General features: G+C 32.4%; 3 protein-coding genes and 1 long non-coding RNA gene across 7 annotated transcripts; 1 reads left to right on the top strand and 3 right to left on the bottom strand.

Annotated features, from left to right (window-relative positions):
• Window positions 1-378: 378 nt before the first annotated feature.
• On the bottom strand, window positions 379-1,798 carry LOC123210471 (transcription factor MYB1-like). The gene is made up of 3 exons (XM_044628845.1): window positions 1,473-1,798; window positions 1,253-1,382; window positions 379-1,144 (listed from the first exon to the last, which is right to left on the bottom strand). The coding sequence occupies exons 1-3, from the start codon at window positions 1,603-1,605 to the stop codon at window positions 508-510; spliced, it is 900 nt and encodes a 299-aa protein (XP_044484780.1). The 5' UTR covers window positions 1,606-1,798; the 3' UTR covers window positions 379-507.
• Window positions 1,799-7,488: 5,690 nt separating this feature from the next.
• LOC123211025 (transcription factor MYB114-like) lies at window positions 7,489-8,468 on the bottom strand. Its single transcript, XM_044629528.1, has 3 exons — window positions 8,339-8,468; window positions 8,113-8,242; window positions 7,489-7,983 (listed from the first exon to the last, which is right to left on the bottom strand). The coding sequence occupies exons 1-3, from the start codon at window positions 8,466-8,468 to the stop codon at window positions 7,656-7,658; spliced, it is 588 nt and encodes a 195-aa protein (XP_044485463.1). The 3' UTR covers window positions 7,489-7,655.
• A 3,922-nt stretch (window positions 8,469-12,390) lies between these two features.
• On the bottom strand, window positions 12,391-19,776 carry LOC123211339 (transcription initiation factor TFIID subunit 12b-like). Of its 4 annotated transcripts, none has more exons than XM_044629997.1 (10): window positions 19,050-19,776; window positions 17,577-17,795; window positions 16,311-16,880; window positions 16,126-16,200; window positions 15,509-15,587; window positions 15,184-15,248; window positions 13,542-13,577; window positions 13,203-13,451; window positions 12,928-13,098; window positions 12,391-12,780 (listed from the first exon to the last, which is right to left on the bottom strand). In XM_044629997.1, the coding sequence occupies exons 1-8, from the start codon at window positions 19,626-19,628 to the stop codon at window positions 13,269-13,271; spliced, it is 1,806 nt and encodes a 601-aa protein (XP_044485932.1). In that variant the 5' UTR covers window positions 19,629-19,776; the 3' UTR covers window positions 12,391-12,780; window positions 12,928-13,098; window positions 13,203-13,268. The 4 variants fall into 4 exon arrangements, with proteins under 4 accessions (XP_044485932.1, XP_044485933.1, XP_044485931.1 ...); XM_044629998.1 differs by having other exon boundaries at window positions 12,928-13,028; XM_044629996.1 differs by having other exon boundaries at window positions 12,928-13,451.
• On the top strand, window positions 13,584-14,995 carry LOC123211340. The gene is made up of 2 exons (XR_006501391.1): window positions 13,584-14,438; window positions 14,546-14,995. It is a non-coding gene; the product is annotated as an uncharacterized LOC123211340 (long non-coding RNA).
• Window positions 19,777-20,477: the final 701 nt, after the last annotated feature.

The raw sequence follows: 20,477 nt of genomic DNA, 5'->3' as shown, positions 1-20,477 counted from the left end.
TACTATATACATAAATAATGATATATTATTATGTGATTAGATAATTAAAAATTAAAATAAAAATAATACTCAATTATGTAATAACATATTATTTTTTATACACATAATAATATTATTATTTTTATTTTTATTTTTTAACCTAAGGGCCAGTTGAACACTTTTGATCCCCTTTGGGGTCTACCACTAATAATAAAGGCTTAGATTATTCACATTTTAATCTCATGTGCGCACGATCTCTTGTCACCGGCCAATGAACAAACAAATAATGAAAAAAAAGGGGGGAGAATTGAGAGAGTTTTGATTCAAATGAATTAATTTATAAATTGTAGCTAGTCTTGATTTAATTTGCTCTCTACATTGCAAACGACAAGCTCAAAGAAAGAGAAAGAGATATTCTTTTGCACATGGAAATCACATTGTTTTACAGTAGCTGCATCTTTAATTATCTCGACAAAGTCGTATACAATATTAATAATTACAATATTATTAACTAAGTTAGCTAATTAGTTAGGCTTGAAACCACTCAAAGTCGGAGCCGCTTAATGAGTCCATCAGGGGAAAATCCGAACCATGGAGCTTCTTCTTCTCTTCACAAAACAAAAGGGTTTGATTAGAATTCGGATGACGATCATCACCTAAACAGCCTTTGTCACTTATTGCGGTACTACTACTAGGACCTCCATTATTAATATTATGTTCAAAATATGATAATTGTGAGAAATCTGAGTAGAGAAATGACAGTAAATGCTCGTCCATTTGCAAATCCACCATGAAATCCGATAGATTATTCTCCTGGAAACTGAATTTCGGTAACGCTTCACCTCCCTTCACATTATAATGAACGTCATCCTCACTCTCATTCACCACCACGGAGCCTCCAGCTCCAGCTGCTTGTTGCTTACTGTCAATAACTTGGTCAATTTCATCAGAATTTTGTGGTTCTAAGGGACTAATAACCACTTTGTGACACTTTGAAGCCTTTGTCCAAATCAAATCGGAATCTTTATCAATCTTCGGAGACTTCGATGGCAATGAAGGGTTAGTTTGATGGTGGTGTTGTAATCTTTTTCCAATGTTGGTATTCCAGTAGTTCTTGATTTCATTGTCTGTTCGCCCTGGGAGCCTCCCAGCAATTAAAGACCACCTGCAAGACCACCACATTCATAGTCTCTCTGTCAAAACTTCACCTTCAATAATTTTATTTTTCATCAATCTAATTTAGTGCCTTGAAGTTAAAAAAAAAGAAATGAACCTGTTTCCCAGGAGCTTGTGTAGCCTGATAATCAGTTCCTCTTCATCGCGAGTAATGTTGCCTCTCTTAATGTCAGGTCTCAGATAATTCAACCATCTCAGTCTGCAACTTTTCCCACATCTTCTTAATCCTGCAAATTATAACAGTCAACCATATATTGGCAATTCAAACTACTCTCTGTGTAGACAAAAAGACATTAAAATGTTTATGTATATGTTACCTGCTTTTCTGGGTACATTTCTCCATTTTCCTTCACCATGAACTTTAATGTACTCAGTGAGTATTTTATCTTCAGAAGCTGTCCATGCGCCTCTATTCAACCCTTCTTTTGCACAGCAAGGACTCCTTCCCATCTCTCTCTCTCTTCGAAGTTGTTCAGGTTTTTCTTATTTCTATAGCTCCCAAGAGTTTGGATTGTCTCTAAGACATGAAGGAGCTACGCAATTTATATATCTAAATATATCTACCGAAAATTAACCTTGAAGTTCATGAATCTGAATCTCTCTCTCTCTTTTAAGTCCACACTTGAGAAAATTGTATTTCTTAATTGAAAATTTTTATGGTGATTTAAGTCTATAAAATGCCTGAAAAGGGTTTTGGTAATTTGTGCAATTGGGGACCATCTTTTTGGCCTAACAGATTCAAGTAATAATGATAACAGGCCATCCATAAAATATTAATTTAATCTAAATAAAATTATATATATATATATATATATATATATATGATGAAGATGAAAATTGTTAATTTTTAAAATTTAGAAAGAAAAAGAATAAATTTATATTTTTTAATATTATTAGTAAAAAACAACTTTATTATTACCTTAACAAAAATTATAATAAAAGTTAATATATAGATAAGATTTTGAATTTTTGAAATTCTTATAGTGTAACTTTAGAAACTCACCAAAATTTAGGTAGAATAAGTCTTTTGGCCTTGTTTAACCAACACCAATTCATCATAAATGCTTTCACCTGCCCTTCCTTATATTCATGTCCCCGCCGCCTGCTCCCTCTCAAGCTAACTTTCTCAACCTTTACTTAGAAAGTTCGTTGAACACATGAAGAAAGATTAGAAGATAGCTCTCTCTCTCTCTCTCTTTCTCTTTTTAACGCTTGAAGGATTGTTGTACACATTTTTACACCCAAATTAATCGAAGGATTGTACCACTTGATCTATATAATGCATGTTTTTGTTAAAACTGCTAAAAAGAGTTAAAATCTTACTATTAATTAGTTGACCCTTCTTTTGTTTATATCTTTTTTTGGTAAGTGACCCTTCTTTTGTTACAACCTTAAAATTTTAGGTATGTGATATATATCATAATAGAGATCCTCTTTACCTTGAACTATATATGTCACTTGGTATTACTTTTTTGAGATACTGATTTTGAAAGTTTCTTCAATTTCATCGAACAAAAATGTATGAACTTAACTCTGTAATTTTGGCACTTAGCAATAATTTTAGATAGACTTGTTGGGATGTCACCAACACTAGCATTTGAATAATAACTTTGGGAATCATCAAATTTTCAAGTGCCTCTATTAAAGCCTTCGTTATAACTTATAAGTTTTATTACTATTTCCTTATTAGACATTTCTTTCCTTTTCAATAAACAAAAGTTCAATCCCCGTTCAGTCGAGATTCCAAAAGAAAATATTTCAACAATAATAATTACATCAAACAACATGTTTAATGTATTTAACGAAAGTTGATTTTTGGTGCCCTAGTTTTTGAAACTTATACATAAGACTCCAAATCTCACAATTTGTCCTTTACTTATCATCTATATTCTTACTACAAAAATTCAAAATACTTCATCATTAGATTCGTATAATAATTCAGTCGAGATTGACAGATTAACATGCACCATTGATTCTCACGCATGCAAATTAATAAGCAAGAAATGGGAAATGGGAAATGGGAAATGGAAAATGGAAAATTAAAATGATAGAACCAATCAAATATAGTTTTACTTTTGACACGGAAGTAAATTATTTTGCTTTATCACAGATTAAATATTGCTGCTTATTCACATGAAAGCTGACTGCCAAACTTCTTCCTCTATCACTAATTCATTTCATCTTCTTTAAACTAGCTAACTAATTAGGTGAGGTAACAGCCGAAGGAACTTTATTATACTAGCAATGAAAGCTTTGTTTATATTTATATAGGATTAGATTCGATCGGGACCAAGAATTTTTATTCCTACAAAGTAGTGAAGTAATTTATAAAATATACTTTATATAGTGTGGCATGTTTGCTTGTTTCTTCAATTATCATATTAACATCGTTTATTGTATTTAGTAGGCAAAATGTCAAGAAGCAGCCGTAGGAGTCGCATAATTTAGTTCAAATTGCGCATCTAGTTGGCATATTCTATTGGGGATCCTCACATGCATGAATCAAAATAAAGCAAGTAACCAGAATATATTTTAGTGGGGCAACAATTAACAGTGCAAAAAATATATGTAATTTGAACAACTTCATGACATTCAAATGATTTCAATTACAATTTAACGATGTTATGAATATGTAGAATAATAACATTCTTCGTACTACCTCTTCCTTAAAACCTGAAAACATTCAAATGATTTGGTTATGATAGATCTTATGTTTTAAAAGCCTTTTTATGACGGTTTTGATTAGGTAAATATATCAAAAATTAAGTTTTGAAGTGAGAATCTAACTAATTTATAAAATATTACTTGGGTCTGGTAACCAAAAACTCACATTAGAATAACCTTTAAATATATTAAACTTATTTTTATTAATCACTTAAATTTACCTGTAAATTGATATTAAATTATTTAATTACCTAGTTTTATGAAATGAAAGCATAATTAATATTAACCCATATTAGAAATTTTTAACATGATTTTCATTGTCTTCTTCAATTGAGAATTCAATTGTGCTTCTTTATTCGAAAAATTATTTTTTTTGGGGAAAATTTTAATTTTTTATATGTTCACTCTATGTTCGAAAACTTGTTTTTGTATGTTCTACCATAATTTCTCTTCATTCGACTTTCTATGGATACATCGAATATGATCCTATAGTGAACAAGAACCGCCCTTAATTGATTAATTTTTTTTTTTTCATTTTTTTCCTTTTGACAAATAGAATATCGTCTGTGTGTCAACTAACTTTCAAACGCTCTAAAATTATTTTGATGCGACCACACTGAGAAGACCAGCAATCTTTTCTTGTGCAAATTTTTGCTTGTTACACTATTTGACCAAACATTATTGCAGAGGAGAATGAGAATTCAAAATCTTAAGATTCCTTATAACATCTTTGAATTCTTGGGCAAAGATTCAATCATGTGTTAATTATAAATTATCCTTCTTAATTTATGTCTAGATTCTATTTTATCAATTTATCAGATTTCCGCCTTTGATCAATAATAATTACAAATAATATATGTGATTGTCATACGGTCAGGCTTGCGTTTCATGACATCAAATAGTCGATCAACCCTAATATAATGATTAGTTATACAAACTTTATAAGTCTTCCACTTGCAAGATTATGACACAATACCGGTAAAATATTTTTTGTTGTAGGAGTAGGAATGAGAACTCTTGGCATTTATAACTATTCCTTTGACCTCCTCAACATGTTTATCTCATTCAATGTTAGGACAGGATTAAGGATCATTCTTTATCAAATTGAGATTACTCGATCAACTATTTTCCTGAGCAGGTGGGTTGTCCATATTCATTGTTCTAAGATTTTATTACTCAATTTTACACATGTGGCATTGTCTCTTCTTATCCTATAAATTAAGGATTTTATGGAGACATTGAGACAACACTTTTAATATTTACACTGTTATGTTGTCAAATTATAAACTCGAATGCTAATAACATAACAATAAATTTATAAACTTTTAAGTAACAGATTGACCCACTTTAATAACGACATTTTTTTCATTATAGTTTAATTGTTATTTTTAATCTTTTGTGTTGAATTGCGCTAACAATCCCATATATTTTTCATCAGTGCTATTTCAATAGCAACCACCAACTTTTTACTGATCCAAAATTATGCATGATTTTTATCAAAAAGGAAAATAAAAAATTCACTAATATATATTAAATTAAGAGTAATGCTATGAATATATATTTTTTATATATAATTTAGATGTACAGATGATATATCATCATGTGATGAATGTTATTTTATTTTTATTTTAAAATTATCTAATTATATAATAATATATTATCTGTGTTCTTAAATTATATATCAAAAATATATACACATAATTTTATTATTAAATTAATTCATTTTTAGCGTTGTCCTCGTGTGTTAATTGCCTATCATTTCTTCCTTTGGGTTTGCTCAAATTCCATCACTAACGTAACAAAAAAATTGTGATTTCCGGATGATGCTTTAGCCAATGTAGACGTTCAATCTCACAATATGATTCATCCCCCGAGATAGGCCGTGTAGGAGTCTTATAATTTTTATTTTTTTTATTAATAAAGAAAACATCGGAAAATATACCTATACTACGACAAAGCCAAATGTTTATATATACATTTTAAATATGAAAATAAGTATGTATTTAATATATGTCATTTTATAATTAGATATTACTTTATTTTTATTTTAAAATCACTCAATCACTTAATGATATATCTTAAGTGTGTAACCATTTGTGTACTCAAAATAGATACACATTATTTTATATATTAGATTAAAAAAAATATATGTACATACTTTGAGTACATAATAATTATATATTTGATATGTATCATTATATGATTGAGTGATTTCAAATTAAAAATAAAGTAATATTCAATTATACAATGACACATATAAATATATATCAATTTGTGTATTCAAAATGAATACATATAATATTATTCAACACCATCTAAAAGCCACAAATTTCATCAGCATATATTAAGAAAATAAGTTTTAAAAGAAAAGAAGAAAAAGGGCAGTAAGAAGAGGAGTGGCGATGGAGATGGCATGCAATGGCCGGGCAGTTGGTTTTTCAAAAGAGGTACGGAGGTAGGGTTAGGAGTGGGGGAGGTGGTTTAAAGGGGGAACTGGGCTGAAGGGGGTTTGCATGGAGGTGCATGTGGCGGTGGGAAATTTTAATTGATGATGTTTTATTCATAAATTCGATGCATAAATGACCTTCCTTCGTAAAGCTATTTCTTTCACATGAGCAAATGTGGGTAAAAGAAAAAGTTAATAAATTTGACGGGCCAGAAAATTAAATGGTTTCAGCAACAAATTTAATCGAAGTGATTGATATCTGTCAATTGCCACGGACAGATACCGTCTAACAAGGCATACATAATTAATACTCTACTATTAACTTTGCCACTTTTCTTGCTTGCTTGTTTCCACGACAGGCATAGGACTAAATGCTGCAAAATGAAGATACACATGTAACATAGAATTAAGAGGAACCATAAGTTTTTTATGGCTTAAAATTAATTAGACTGTTTTTGTAGTATATCTAGATAGGAGTACAAATTTCAATATATATTTTCAACACCAATGAATACCTCTGTGATGCATATCTTCTCCAAGAGTTTAAGATCAACAATAGCTCAACACATGGTTACAAGGCTAGTGGTTTTCAGAAATTATGTCATTCCTTTGTTGATAATTTTAGCTTTTGAATTAATTTCAGGGATGTGTGTGGTTGAGTAATGTTTTATTATCAAAATAAAATATTATTATAAAGATAAATTAATTAAAAAATTATCGAGTTCGGGTATAAATTATTACTATGTTTAAAATATTTGATAAAAATTTATAAATATAAATAATCATTATGTTTGATTAAATCTAACAAAAAAAAGATATTATTTATCTAAATATCTTTAAATATAATTATTCTAAAATATTTTTTATATTATTAGTTATATTAATTAAAAAATAAAGTAATTTTTCTTAAAAAATTAATAAATAAGATTATAGCTGTAATAAAATTAAGATTATCTTACTAATATTTTAATATCTAATATAAAGATGATAATCAAATTAATTTCTATATTAACTTTTATATTATTATTAATAATAAAATATTATTAAAATTTTTTATTAATGCATGAATTAAATAAAATAATATTATTATAATAAAAATAAATTACTAAAATAATTTTTAAATAATCAAACCAAACGCACCTCCTAACTGCATGATGTGAAGAAGTTTTCCCACTAATTATTTGAAAAGACTACTGACGGGATTAAACTTCATAAAGACATAATTAATTAAAAATAACAACCTGGATTTTGAATTCACATTTTCCTAGAAAACAAACAATGCCAGAAGCATTATTATGCGGATTCAATTTATTGTGATTGTTCCCTACGGTAACTCTCTCGATTCCTTTTCAAAATCCAATAAAGAAGCTATCTTCTTGAGCTCCAAATGTTATAGACCGTCCAGTTTGCCCTCATTTTTAAGCAGGACCCCATAGCCTTTGTGATCATCTTCTCCATCAACACTCTTTTCCAAAGAATCAATAAACTTGTCAGTATCGAAGACATCGATCGAAGATATCAAGGATTTATCATCTTGATCTTCATCATGATCAGTTTGCATTGAGGGACTTGAGCATTGCCCTGGAATCTGCTGAAGACCCTTCTTGTCTTCAGCCTGAAAACCCTGAACCTTAAGCTTCTTGAACAGAATTGTGTTCCAATAATTCTTGATTCCATTATCAGTCCTCCCTGGAAGTCTTCTTGCTATTAACGCCCACCTACCATTTTTGAACAATTTCAGCTAATCAAATTAAACACACTCAGTTACATTTTACTATTACTTAGTTGTCCTCTTGTATTTCATGCATTTTTCTCAGTTGATTCTTTTTCAGGAAGTAATGGTTTACCTGTTACCGAGAAGACGATGAAGTTTGATAATGAGTTCATCTTCATCAGGAGAGAAGGCACCTTTCTTTATACCAGGCCTCAAATAGTTCAGCCATCGAAGCCTGCAACTTTTCCCACTTCTATTCAAACCTAAACAACATAATAACCATGAACAAATAACCAAAAAATGTAAAAAGAAAAATATAAACTAAAATTTCATAAATAAATAATAAGATAATTGATTGCCTGCTTTTTGAGCAAGGCTTCTCCATTTGCTTTGTCCGTGGAGTTTAACACACAGAGTAAGAAGTTCATCTTCTTCAGAAGACCAAGCTCCTTTTTTAACTCCATCTTTGACATGCTTACTGGTAACCATTTCTCTTCTCTTCTTCTGTATAAACAAATAGACCAGGATTCAATAATAATAAATGAACATTCAGTTCGAGTACTACTAAAAAATAATTGGTTCGAAAAAATTTAAGGAAAATGGGGATGGAGATGGTGGCTTTTTATATAAAGAAGAGTGAACGGGTTAGAAGCTAAGAAAGGCTAAAGCCTAGCTGCTCAAAATAAGTGCGACTGTACGATTGTTAGAATCAGAAATCTGGCTCCAAGCCAGCTGGGAAATATCGAAGTTTGCCCAATCATTGAAGCTTTGGACTGTTGGTTGGTCACCAGTCTTTAACTAAGTTATTATTAATTATTGTTAACAATTTAATTTATGAGTTAATTAGATGATAATATCATGTTAGCTTGTACGACAGAATTACTAAACTAAAGAGGGAATTTTACTAACACACTTAAGGTTAGGTGCAAAATCCACTTACATGGTTAATTATTAGTTTCAATAGACACATTTTTCTTTAAAATTAGGGATAATAACAACGTAAAGTAATGTAAGGTTAAATATTTTAATCTCTATTCATGTCTCGATAAAAGAGATTTTTTTTTTTTCATTTTTGTCTTATTTTTTATATAAAGATGATAAAAAATTTTCATTGTCCTAAAAAAAAATTTTCTTTCCCTTATCCTAATGAACATTCCCCTTCTCTTTTCATTCTTTTTCCTGCAAGAAAAACAATAAAATATGTACTAAGTGTTAATTATTGGTCTAAATAGCTACATTTTCCTCTAAAATTAGGGATAATATCAATACAAAATAGTGTAAGATTAAATATCCTAATCCCTATTAATGTCTCGATAGAAGAGATTTTTTTTTTTTGTCTTATCTTTAATACAAAGATGACAGAATTTTCGTTACCCTAAAAAAAATTTTTCTTTCCCTTATCCTAATGAAAATTCTCCTTCTTTTCTCATTTTTTTCCCACAAGAAGAATAATAAAATATATAATAAGTATTAATTATTGGTTTAAATAACCACATTTTCCTCTAAAATTAGGGATAATAACAACGCAGAATATTATAAGATTAAATATCATAATCCCTATTTATGTCTCGATAGAAGAGATTTTTTTTTTCATCTTTGTCTTGTTTTTGATATAAAGATGACAAAGAATTCTCGTTGCCCAAAAAAAAAATTTCCTTTCCCTTATCCTAATGAAAATTCCCCTTCTCTTTTCATTCTTTTTCCCGCAACAAAAACAATAAAATATATAATAAGTGTTAATTATTGGTCTAAATAGCCACATTTTCCTCTAAAATTAGGGATAATAACAACGCAGAATAGTATAAGATTAAATATTATAATCCCTATTCATGTCTCGATAGAAGAATATTTTTTTTCCATCTTTGTCTTGTCTTTGATATAAAGATGACAAAGAATTCTCGTTGCCCTAAAAAAAAATTTCCTTTCCCTTATCCTAATGAAAATTCCCCTTCTCTTTTAATTCTTTTTCCCGCAACAAAAACAATAAAATATATAATAAGTTTTAATTATTAGTCTAAATAGCCATATTTTCCTCTAAAATTAGGGATAATAACAACGCAAAATAGTGTAAGATTAAATAGCCTAATCCCTAGTCATATCTCGATAGAAAAGATTTTTTATCCATCTTTGTCTTGTCTTTGATATAAAGATGACAAAAAATTCTCGTTGTCCTAAAAAAAATTTTCCTTTCCCTTATCCTAATGAAAATTCCCCATCTTTTTTCATTCTTTTTCCCACAACAAAAATAATAAAATATATAATAAGTGTTAATTATTGGTCTAAATAGCCACATTTTCCTCTAAAATTAGGGATAATAACAACGCATAATAGTGTAAGATTAACTATCTTAATCTTTATTCATATCTCGATAGAAGAGATTTTTTTTTTCATTTTTGTCTTGTCTTTGATATAAAGATGATAAAGAATTCTCGTTGCCCCAAAAAAAAAAATTTCCTTTCCCTTATCCTAATGAAAATTCCCCTTCTCTTTTCATTTTTTTTCCCGCAACAAAAACAATAAAATATATAATAAGTGTTAATTATTAGTCTAAATAGCCACATTTTCTTCTAAAATTAGGGATAATAACAACGCAGAATAGTGTAAGATTAAATATCCTAATCTCTATTAATGTCTGGATAGAAGAAATTTTTTTTTCCATTTTTGTTTTGTCTTTGATATAATGATGATAAAGAATTTTCGTTGCCCCAAAAAAAAATTTCCTTTCCCTTATCCTAATGAAAATTCCCCTTCTCTTTTCATTATTTTTCCCGCAACAAAAACAATAAAATATATAATAAGTGTTAATTATTGGTCTAAATAGTCATATTTTCCTCTAAAATTAGAAATAATAACAACGCAGAATAGTGTAAGATTAAATATCCTAATCTCTATTTATATCTTGATAGAGGAGTTTTTTTTTTCCATCTTTGTCTTGTCTTTGATATAAAGATGACAGAATTTTCGTTGTCCCAAAAAAAAATTTCCTTTCCCTTATCCTAATGAAAATTCCCTTTCTCTTTTTATTGTTTTTCCTACAGGAAAAACAATAGAATATATAATAAGTATTAGAGCATGTTAATAATATATAATTTAAAACTTGAGGGTTTCATGAATATATATGAGAAACAACAAATCGAGGAGGAGAACAAATTGATGATATATCTATCTCCATATTTAATTACAAGGATTTTACCAATCCTTGTCCATATCTCCATTCCTATTAGGAAATACCCTCATCATTCAAAAAGGGTCTATAACACCCCTATTCAAATTAATGTCCTCCAAAAGAAAAAAAATGTATTTGAAAGGACATCTTAAGTTACTTTATTTAAACATCACAAAAAGGTGTTTATATATGAAATCATATCAAGTCTCAAATCCCAACAAAACATAACATAACGTTAAAAATACCCTCATTGTACATCCTCCAATGTTGACTCCCGCTTCTCCCACAGCTCTACAAATTATCTCTTACTAACAAAATAACTGTAAAGAATAAAATAATTTTTAAATACTTAGTAAATAGGTGATTTATACGTATTGTACCTTAAATTGCAAACAACTCAACAGTAAACATCTTATTATTCCATTTCACATTATCGAACAAATTTTTGTGCACAGTTCAAGTTATTAGGGGCTTCTCTTTCTTGTCCATTCTCACAATGACATATACTCTATATATAATATTAAAAACACTTGGGTGATTTTTTTATAGTAATTTTAGTTAATATAAATAAAAAATAAAAAATATATTTAATAATTTTTAGAGACTAAATATTATTCAACTTCTGTAACCATTGGATGATGGGTGAAAAATGTTTTCTAGAACTTCACGGGTAATACGATGTCAATGGGACAAACATTGAATGACAAAATACCCTATTATATAATATGATTTTTTCCTGAAAGTTTAAAGGGTTCATTATGTCAACTATAAATTAGATTAGAGAATTTTGAATATTTGTTACTTTATATTATGATCTCATGTAACATTTATTGAAACCAAAATTGAGATTCTTATAGCTTGTCTAATAATCATAAATAACATTATTATTAAAATGATAAATATTAGGAAAAAAAAATACCTACATGTTTGGTAAGTCTAATTTCGAATTAATGCACCATTTAAATGTAATGTATGTTTGATTTGCAATCCAAATGCATAATTCTCACTTTTTCTTTTTCTTTTTCAGAACAACACCAATACCCTTATGAAACTATTTAAAATTTTATAGTTTTATCGAATTACTTTAGGTTTTTTAACAAATAAAATTAAATGGTAAACGGAATTTGCAATTTTAAAGTGATTAAAAAATTATTATTTAACCAAATTTCAAGCCCTTAATATTATTACTCATCAATGGGAATATGCACGAAGGCCTTAAGAAACTGGTTTTCTGGGGGAGCGAAAAAAACAATCCTGCACTATGAATTTGCAGACTAATATACAAAAATATAAAAGTTTAAAACATGAAAACAAAAATTGATGCGTAAAGAGCCTATAGAGCTACATCTATAAACATGGCAAGAGCCAACGTGGCCAAAGCTTCATTTATGGTGGTAAACTCAAAAATAGCTTGTGGAACTGGGATGCAAACTCACCTTAATTTTGTGCCTATATATGGAAAATTTTATTTTGATTTACCAAAGCAAATAGACATGAATCAACTGTATAAATTGAAAGTTAGAAGGTCAACTTTCTGGGAATTTGTTCATTCATTCTACTACTTGCTGAGTTATTACTGCCCTGAGCTTCGGCGATCCAACTACAGCTTTTGCTTTTGTTAATCTTTGATTCATTCTGCGAAACAAGGTTGGAAAAAAACAAAAAAGTGATTTAGCATAAAGGAATCATGAATGTAATATCAACATCTGTAAAATATTGACCTAAGGCATAATGCTTACATAAAAATCTGACAAATGTAAAATTAAACGACAGGGTTCTTACAATCAAACTAATAACCAGTCTCCCTCCCTCTTATGTCGAAGTTTCAATACACTGGTGAATGAAATGGAAGGATCCAAGATTCTTAATCCTTGATGTGCAGCCTGAACTTTATTTACATGTATCACTTATGACAATTCTTTCTTTAATAAGATATATCTCATCTACATGAGACTGGCTAAGCCCATCGAAAGAAACAATATATTATCAATTATTAGTGCCAACAAATAGTCAATTATGAGCGGCAACAAATTTATGTGCAAGCTTACAAAGCTTACCAATAAGGTCCATGTGGCTACCACCATTCAGCATGAAGACCAATTACAATCGAGGACAAATATCCATCAATACCGTGTTATTTGCTGCAGCATTTGAGAACCAGCTGCTTGTGAAACAAACTGCTCTGAACTTGGTGAAGCTCTTACAAAGTTGTTGACACCAACTTGATTGCTTAAGCCTGGTTTCATCATCTCTCTAGTACTGTTCACATTGGTTTCGGGAAACGAGGATTCCATCAATGTACGAATCTGACAGAATATATTTTGCAAAGGGAACATTTTCAGCACTCCATAAGCTAAGGATATAGATTAAACAAATGAGAAGCTAATTCAACTTACCATATCAAGACGCTTTTTGTGGAGATCACTTGATAACTGCACCATTTAGGAAATGTTGAGATATGTTGAGATATTGTTGAGATATTGTTGAAATATTGTATAGATAGTGAATCATAGATACTCATATAGAATAGGAATGCTATAATATCCTTCCTAAACTTAGATAGGAGTAGTTAATAGTCTTCCTAAATTAGCTATCATAATATCCTATATAATTATAATTCTATTGAACATGAAAAATAACAGAAAATTATATTTTTTCATGGTATCAGAGCCTCGCTTTTAAAATTTCTGTTCCGGCGAATCGAACCCCCTTTCTCCACTGTTTCTCTGATCACTGTGCTTCCGTCATTTTTCCAGTGATCGTGCCTATACCAGTGTGATCAAGATTCTCTCGCCGACACATCCGTCGAAGCAACCCTTTCCGGCTGTTTCTCCGATCACCGTGATTTCATCATTTTCCGGTGATTGTGCTCACACTGGAGGGATCGGAATAGTCTCGCCGTCAATCCCGTCGAAGTCCCGTTGTCGTTCGCCGTTGCACGCGCCCACACGCGCCTCTTGTCTCCTCGGCATCTCCGTCGTCGATCTCCTGTTCCGGCGAACGTGAAACGACACCACCCTCTCAATCGGACTCAGACGATACCGGCGATTCCATCCGTGGAAACTCCGCGGCCATCCGACGCCGGAATAGCTCGCACGCGCTGGCCGTTGTTCGTGCTCCGACTGTGATCTCCGATCTGCTTCTCCGGAGAGCGTGCTGCCTCACCGTCGGCACTGTCAGTTACAGAAAGCTCCGGTGATCCTCCTCCGGCCATCCACGCGCCGTTCTGTCACCATTCGCTTCTGTTATCACCGGAAATCAATTTCTGCAGATCTTTCTCTTCTCTTCAGACTGTGAGTCTTCTACCGGCGTCATCTTCGAGAGCTTTTCAGCGTTTCTACTCAGATGGATGTTCCACACTCTTCTAATAATCAGTCTCAACCATCATTGACTCTCACAGGTGCTGATTACGAAGAATATCTCAAGTATCAGACATCGAAACAGTCCTCATCCAATATTGCTTCTAGTGCACATCCAGGTCACCCAACCATATGCTTTACTCAGTCCTCTTCTTATGGACCGTGGGTTCTCAATTCTGATGCTTCTGACCACATCTCTGGACCGCAGTACGAGACGGACGATTGGTACAGGACGTGAGTCACAGGGTCTCTATTTGTAACAAACTTGGTGCATATGATTTATATGCTCCAGCTTGAGGGGGAGTGTTGAGATATGTTGAGATATTGTTGAGATATTGTTGAAATATTGTATAGATAGTGAATCATAGATACTCATATAGAATAGGAATGCTATAATATCCTTCCTAAACTTAGATAGGAGTAGTTAATAGTCTTCCTAAATTAGCTATCCTAATATCCTATATAATTATAATTCTATTGAACATGAAAAATAACAGAAAATTATATTCTTTCAGGAAACATAAACATCAAAATTTATCAATCATAATTGCTGTTATCTGAAACTAAAAAAAAAAATAAAACTTTCTACCATGAAGTCCTTTATACCATGGATCCAATCTGATTACAAATCAAGGCAAGTTGGATATTACGGTCTTCGATAAAGAAATAAAATGCTTACCTGTTTCCTCTGATGTTTCTGACCTTCACTTGAGAATCCAGGAACTGTCAATTGCCAATTCTTCTCTGCACATACATTCAGTGCATCAGATTCATTGAGAAATGAGTAAAACACCACACTTGCTGGATGAAAGTAGATTTCAACAAAACAATGTTGATTGAAACCTCTTCTTTTCACTGCCTTACTCACATCATAAACACTGTAAGCTATCCTAGATTCCAACCAAAAAGCTAACCAGTAAACCAGTGATCAAACATAAGAAACAAATAAGCATAATCAAACATCTGAAATTTTCTGGACAACATATAATAGAGAAACCACAAACCTAAATGTAGCAATATGTCCCTGGACTCTAAAGTTGATGATTTTCGGTGCTTTGCCAGATTACAAGCGAATGAAGTAACCTGCAAAAAGTACACGAAAATAAGTTTCTTTCAAGAAGACAATCCAACAATATCACTTTAGTGGTTTTATTATTATTATTATCACGATGTAATATAGAACATGGAGTAGACTATTATGGCAACATAGTAACTACATGACATCACAACTAGCAAAAATGTTAAGATCTTTTAAACCAATGTCATTAGCTTGCACTGAGGAAAATCAACTGGAAACACCATACAATTTTCTAATGGCATGATTCTTGAAGTGGAAGAAAGGAATTGCAACCCCCAAATTTAAAGGACCTTTTAGGGTGGCTCATATAGGTATAGCTACCAAAATGGTGGATTTTGAAAATTAATGGTGTGTGGGACTAATAACTATATATATGAAGATGGTAGTATGCCATCACTATTATTGCTAAAAGGGGTCAAAATAAAAAAGCAATTTTCCTGACCAACAAAAACTAAAATTTGGGTGGGGGGTGGAGGACACCACACACACACATAGAGCAGCAGATAACATAACAAAAGAATTAGCTAACTTAGCAGGCCTCACAGAGTCAATAAAGTCATCGGCAATCTCCAAAAGAAGATCTTCAACCTCCGGATCCAGTTTTCCCCGTGAATCCACCTGAGCAGCCAAAATTTGAAAACGATTAATGTTTTTACAAAAAAATGAAAGAAAATTTTTAAAACAGAACACTTATATAAACAGTATACTGAGTGAAAACAGAAAAATACCTGGGAAACAAGATCCTGTATCTTTCTCTTTCCGAGGAGCTGATTAGTTGCTTCTGTTCCTTGGCTTGAACTCCCCCCAGGTGTAGTTGTGCTAGAGGCAGTTGCATCTGGCTGTGATCCAGTCAAACTAAGAGATTTCTGGACTGCATGACCTGGAAGCCTTGGAGACTGCTGCTGCTGTTGGTGTTGCTGTTGATGCAAGGTTGGTTGCTGCTGTAATTGTTGGTGTTGATGTTGCTGTTGCTGCAAGTGCGACTGCGGCTGTGTATGTGTTTGCTGTTGAGCTTTATGTATCTGTGGATGCCCCAATTGTGGCTGCTTCTGCAGAACCAGCTGGGATAATTGCTGTGGGTTTAAGGCCAAAGAATTCTGGTGCAAGAGGACTTGTGGCTGCCTCTGATGTTGTTGGAGACAGACTGAAGGTGAGGCAGGGTTAGACATTGTCGGAGGCTTCAACCACTGTTGCTGTGACAAAGAGTTCTGCATCATACCCGCCTGTGCATTTTGAGCCAGGCCAGATAACTGAGGGTTCATAAATGCCAGAGATGAAGTCCTGGGTAAGTTCTGGACCTGCAGATTTTGAAATAGATTGGATGTCACATTCCTGAACACAAATTAGAATGGGAAAACGAATTAAAAACTCAGATAAAAATATTGCATAAGATTTCACTCTCTATGAAAATCAGCACGAAATCTGGCACTACTAATGAGGAACACCCAATGTGAAAATTGTTGAGGTAAACACTGATATATAAACTAATTTTACCTATATAAGAGGAACAAAATGTTCATGTCCCTGGTAAATCTGAAAAACACTGTCATACAGCTTATTTTATCTATAAAAATGGAGGAACAAAATGTTTATGTCCCCCATTAAGTATAGTATCTGTAAGAGGTGGATGAATAAGCTTGTTTCCAAACCAACTAAAAGGCAAAAACACAGCAAAGTCAATGGTTACTTTATATCTGGATCTCTACTAATATTTCAACAATTATCCATCCACTTGAAGGAGAAATGTAATAGAAGCATAGCACAATATTGTTAAGCTACTACAGTGTACAACACCATCCATCTATCAACATGGAAGCAATACATTTACTATTTGCTAATACACCTATTTATTTGGATCCTTCCAGAAAACTGGAAAAAAGGCACAAGGGAAGGAATTGAATGACATTAGGAAGGAAAAATTATACAGGAAAAAAAATCACTTACCAAATAGCAGAAGGAAAATAGAGCACAGAAGCATTAGAAGGAACTCAGACCTGAGGGGAGTTGAGAGAATTCTGTTGTGACAGTTGCTGCCGCAGCTGCCCCTGATTCATCCGCTGTTGTGCATAAGCAAGGGGTCCACTAGCCCTCAATTGTGAGCCCAAATTAAGTGGCCCCATCATTCCCATTGCTTGAATTCCTTGCAATGGTTGCCCAGGCGAATTACTAGGATGGAACTGGGATCCCTGGGCTAAACCAGCTTTCTGTCTCGGCTGCATCCAAAACTTCAAATTTTTCAATAAAGGTGAAGGAAGCCAGAATTTATATGTGTTGGTCCAGCATAGTATCTACCAAAGCAAATCTTCACTATCCAATGCAAAATCAATCATGCAAATTAGAAAAGTTATCAAAGAGAAGTCTACCACCATCATGAAAATTATTAAAAAGAAGCCTACTACCATTATGAAAATCATTAATGTAGAAAAATTCTTAGATTCACTAAAATTTCATTGCTAATGCAATCAGGTATAAGATAATCATCTTATCTTTCAGAACAAGGCAGTTCAATGCTATATTCTAATTCTTACAGAAAAAATGGCTGGAAATAGTCCATAACTAAGCAAAAGAAATCTCTGGTTAATTTTATGCAGTAAAACTAATACAAGTTCGATATCATAAGAAAGTGTAACCTTCAAGATGATAAACACCATAAAAATGCTTCAATATTTCAACCCCTTTTCCCCTTTTGGCATGATCATATTATACTTCACAGAATGAAGTTATAATACATGGTTCCATCTCACCACAGAAAGAACTTAACTTCTAAACTAACTGGTACCACCAAAAAAAGTTCATAAAGTGTAGCATTGAACAAAACAATCTGCTCTCTACACCACTTCACAGCTTCTAAGAATAAAAATATAGTCTCACGTGCAAAAGCAAAGTAAATTCTTCTAAATAAAAACTTGTATATTATGATTATTAGTGGGTGGAGAAATAACAAATTAACCACTTTCATAAATTTGTGGAATACTACATAGAAAGCATCCCAAATTGTCCAATTAGTAAAATTAGTGTACATTTATCACTCAAGGAAAACAAAAATAATGCAAATATCATTTCCAAAAGTAACAAAACTACTTCATAGAAACCAAAGCAAGACAATCACTGATATACAACAAATTGCCTTCACATAGCAAATCATATACGATCATAACCACAAAATAAACCAGGTTGCAAACCATCAAATCTAACATTAATTACATCATAAAACTACACTCACAAACTACCTAGACATCTCTGCATACAAACTTATGTGACACTACTGAATTACAATGACTTTGTTGTTTTAATTTGCTTAAACAATTATTGCTACTGCAACCCACCAAAAACACAGATAATCCAAACATCATTCTAATAACATAAAACGCATACCAGTCCTACAGAAAGTTTCCTAATTTGCAAGTACAGCATTAGAATACCAAATTCAATTTAAAATAATACAAAAAATTTCATGAAATCAATACCGAAGTGAGCAATTGAGACTGTAAATTGTACGGGGCGGCGGATGCCCCAGTCAGCATGGGCAGGTGCCCCGTCTGCCCCATAAGGCCTAAGCGCGATAAATTAGAAGAACCCAGTTGTGGGTTTTGCTGGGTTTGCTGCTGATTCTGTTGATTGAAATTCGCTTGACTGTACAAAGCTGGTTGCCTCAAGACGCCGTATGCAGAATGTTGTTGTGGTTGCTGCTGCTGTTGAATTTGATTCAGACGTGAGATTGATGGGGATCGATGCAAGGTTTGTGGGATTTGGTAATTCGACATGGCTGCAACGTTAAGGTTCTGAGCCATTTGTTGTTGTTGGAGAATTTGTGGGTCAAGAGAAGGAGAAGGAGACGGATTTTGTTGTTGCTGAGGGGTCGACGGGCTGGCGACGGACTGTGGAGGAGGAGGGCGGTGGAGTAAAGGCGCTGAAGTGGCGGGGGTGGAGGGGGGTAAGGAGGAGGGAGTGGGGTCCAGCATAGGGGATTGGAGGGGTTTGGGGGAAGATGTTTGCATTGACGGTGTTGCTGGTGTTTGTGTTTGTGACAGTAAATTGTCTGCCATGGGGACGGTTGTGGTGGCGGTAGTTAGTGGAGACGGTGGTCAATTCATGCTCAGTTTCGGGTTCGTTAGCAGCGATTGAAAGAGCTTCCGAGAAAAGTTGAAGGGAAAAGAAAAGACTGAGTAGAAAAGATCTGGCGCGTACACGTGTAATCTAAGACCACGGCTAAGAAGTCAAATCATTCTTACGGCTCTCATTATAGATTGTATTGATCATGAATAAATCATGATTATAATATCATAGTAAACTGCATTTATCACGTGGGAAAACTCGTCCCATAAATAATAAGACTGTCACATGAAATGGTTGGAGAACCTTAATTTAACCTTAAATATGTCATTCTTTATATCTAAATTTATATATATTTTTTATATACACGTTATTTAATTCTTTTTACTACCAAAGCTTACAATCTTATCAACTGGTATGCTTAGTTAAGATGTGATCTTGTGTGTGTTATATTACACTTTACAAAAAAAAAGAGCTGCTAAGAAATATGGTAAGAAGATTTAGACACATCCCCTATCAGTCTCCCAGGCTAAAAACAAATGTTAATACTTTGTATTGGTTGAAATGTTATACGTCGTATTACTCTTATTAAGATTGAAATAGTAACGTGTCCTCTTTTTTTTTTTAATTTTATCGTTGTAAAAACTTAAATAAGGTTTCAAGAAGGGACTTATTATTTGTTTTTAGGTTAATGGTATAAGTTTTGATTTTTTTGGTTGGTTGTGCTCATGGGATTTTGCATTGCTGAAGCTGCTTCCGGGGAGGCTCCCAAGAATGGCAGGAGTTTACAGTAAAGGATGTGCTGATGGGATTGGCAAAGAAATGCTAACGGTATAACATTG

Source organism: Mangifera indica, chromosome 3, assembly GCF_011075055.1.
Source record: "Mangifera indica cultivar Alphonso chromosome 3, CATAS_Mindica_2.1, whole genome shotgun sequence".
Lineage (NCBI taxonomy): Eukaryota > Viridiplantae > Streptophyta > Magnoliopsida > Sapindales > Anacardiaceae > Mangifera > Mangifera indica.
Note: the sequence above shows the minus strand (reverse complement) of the source record. Positions and strands in the feature narration are given on the sequence as shown.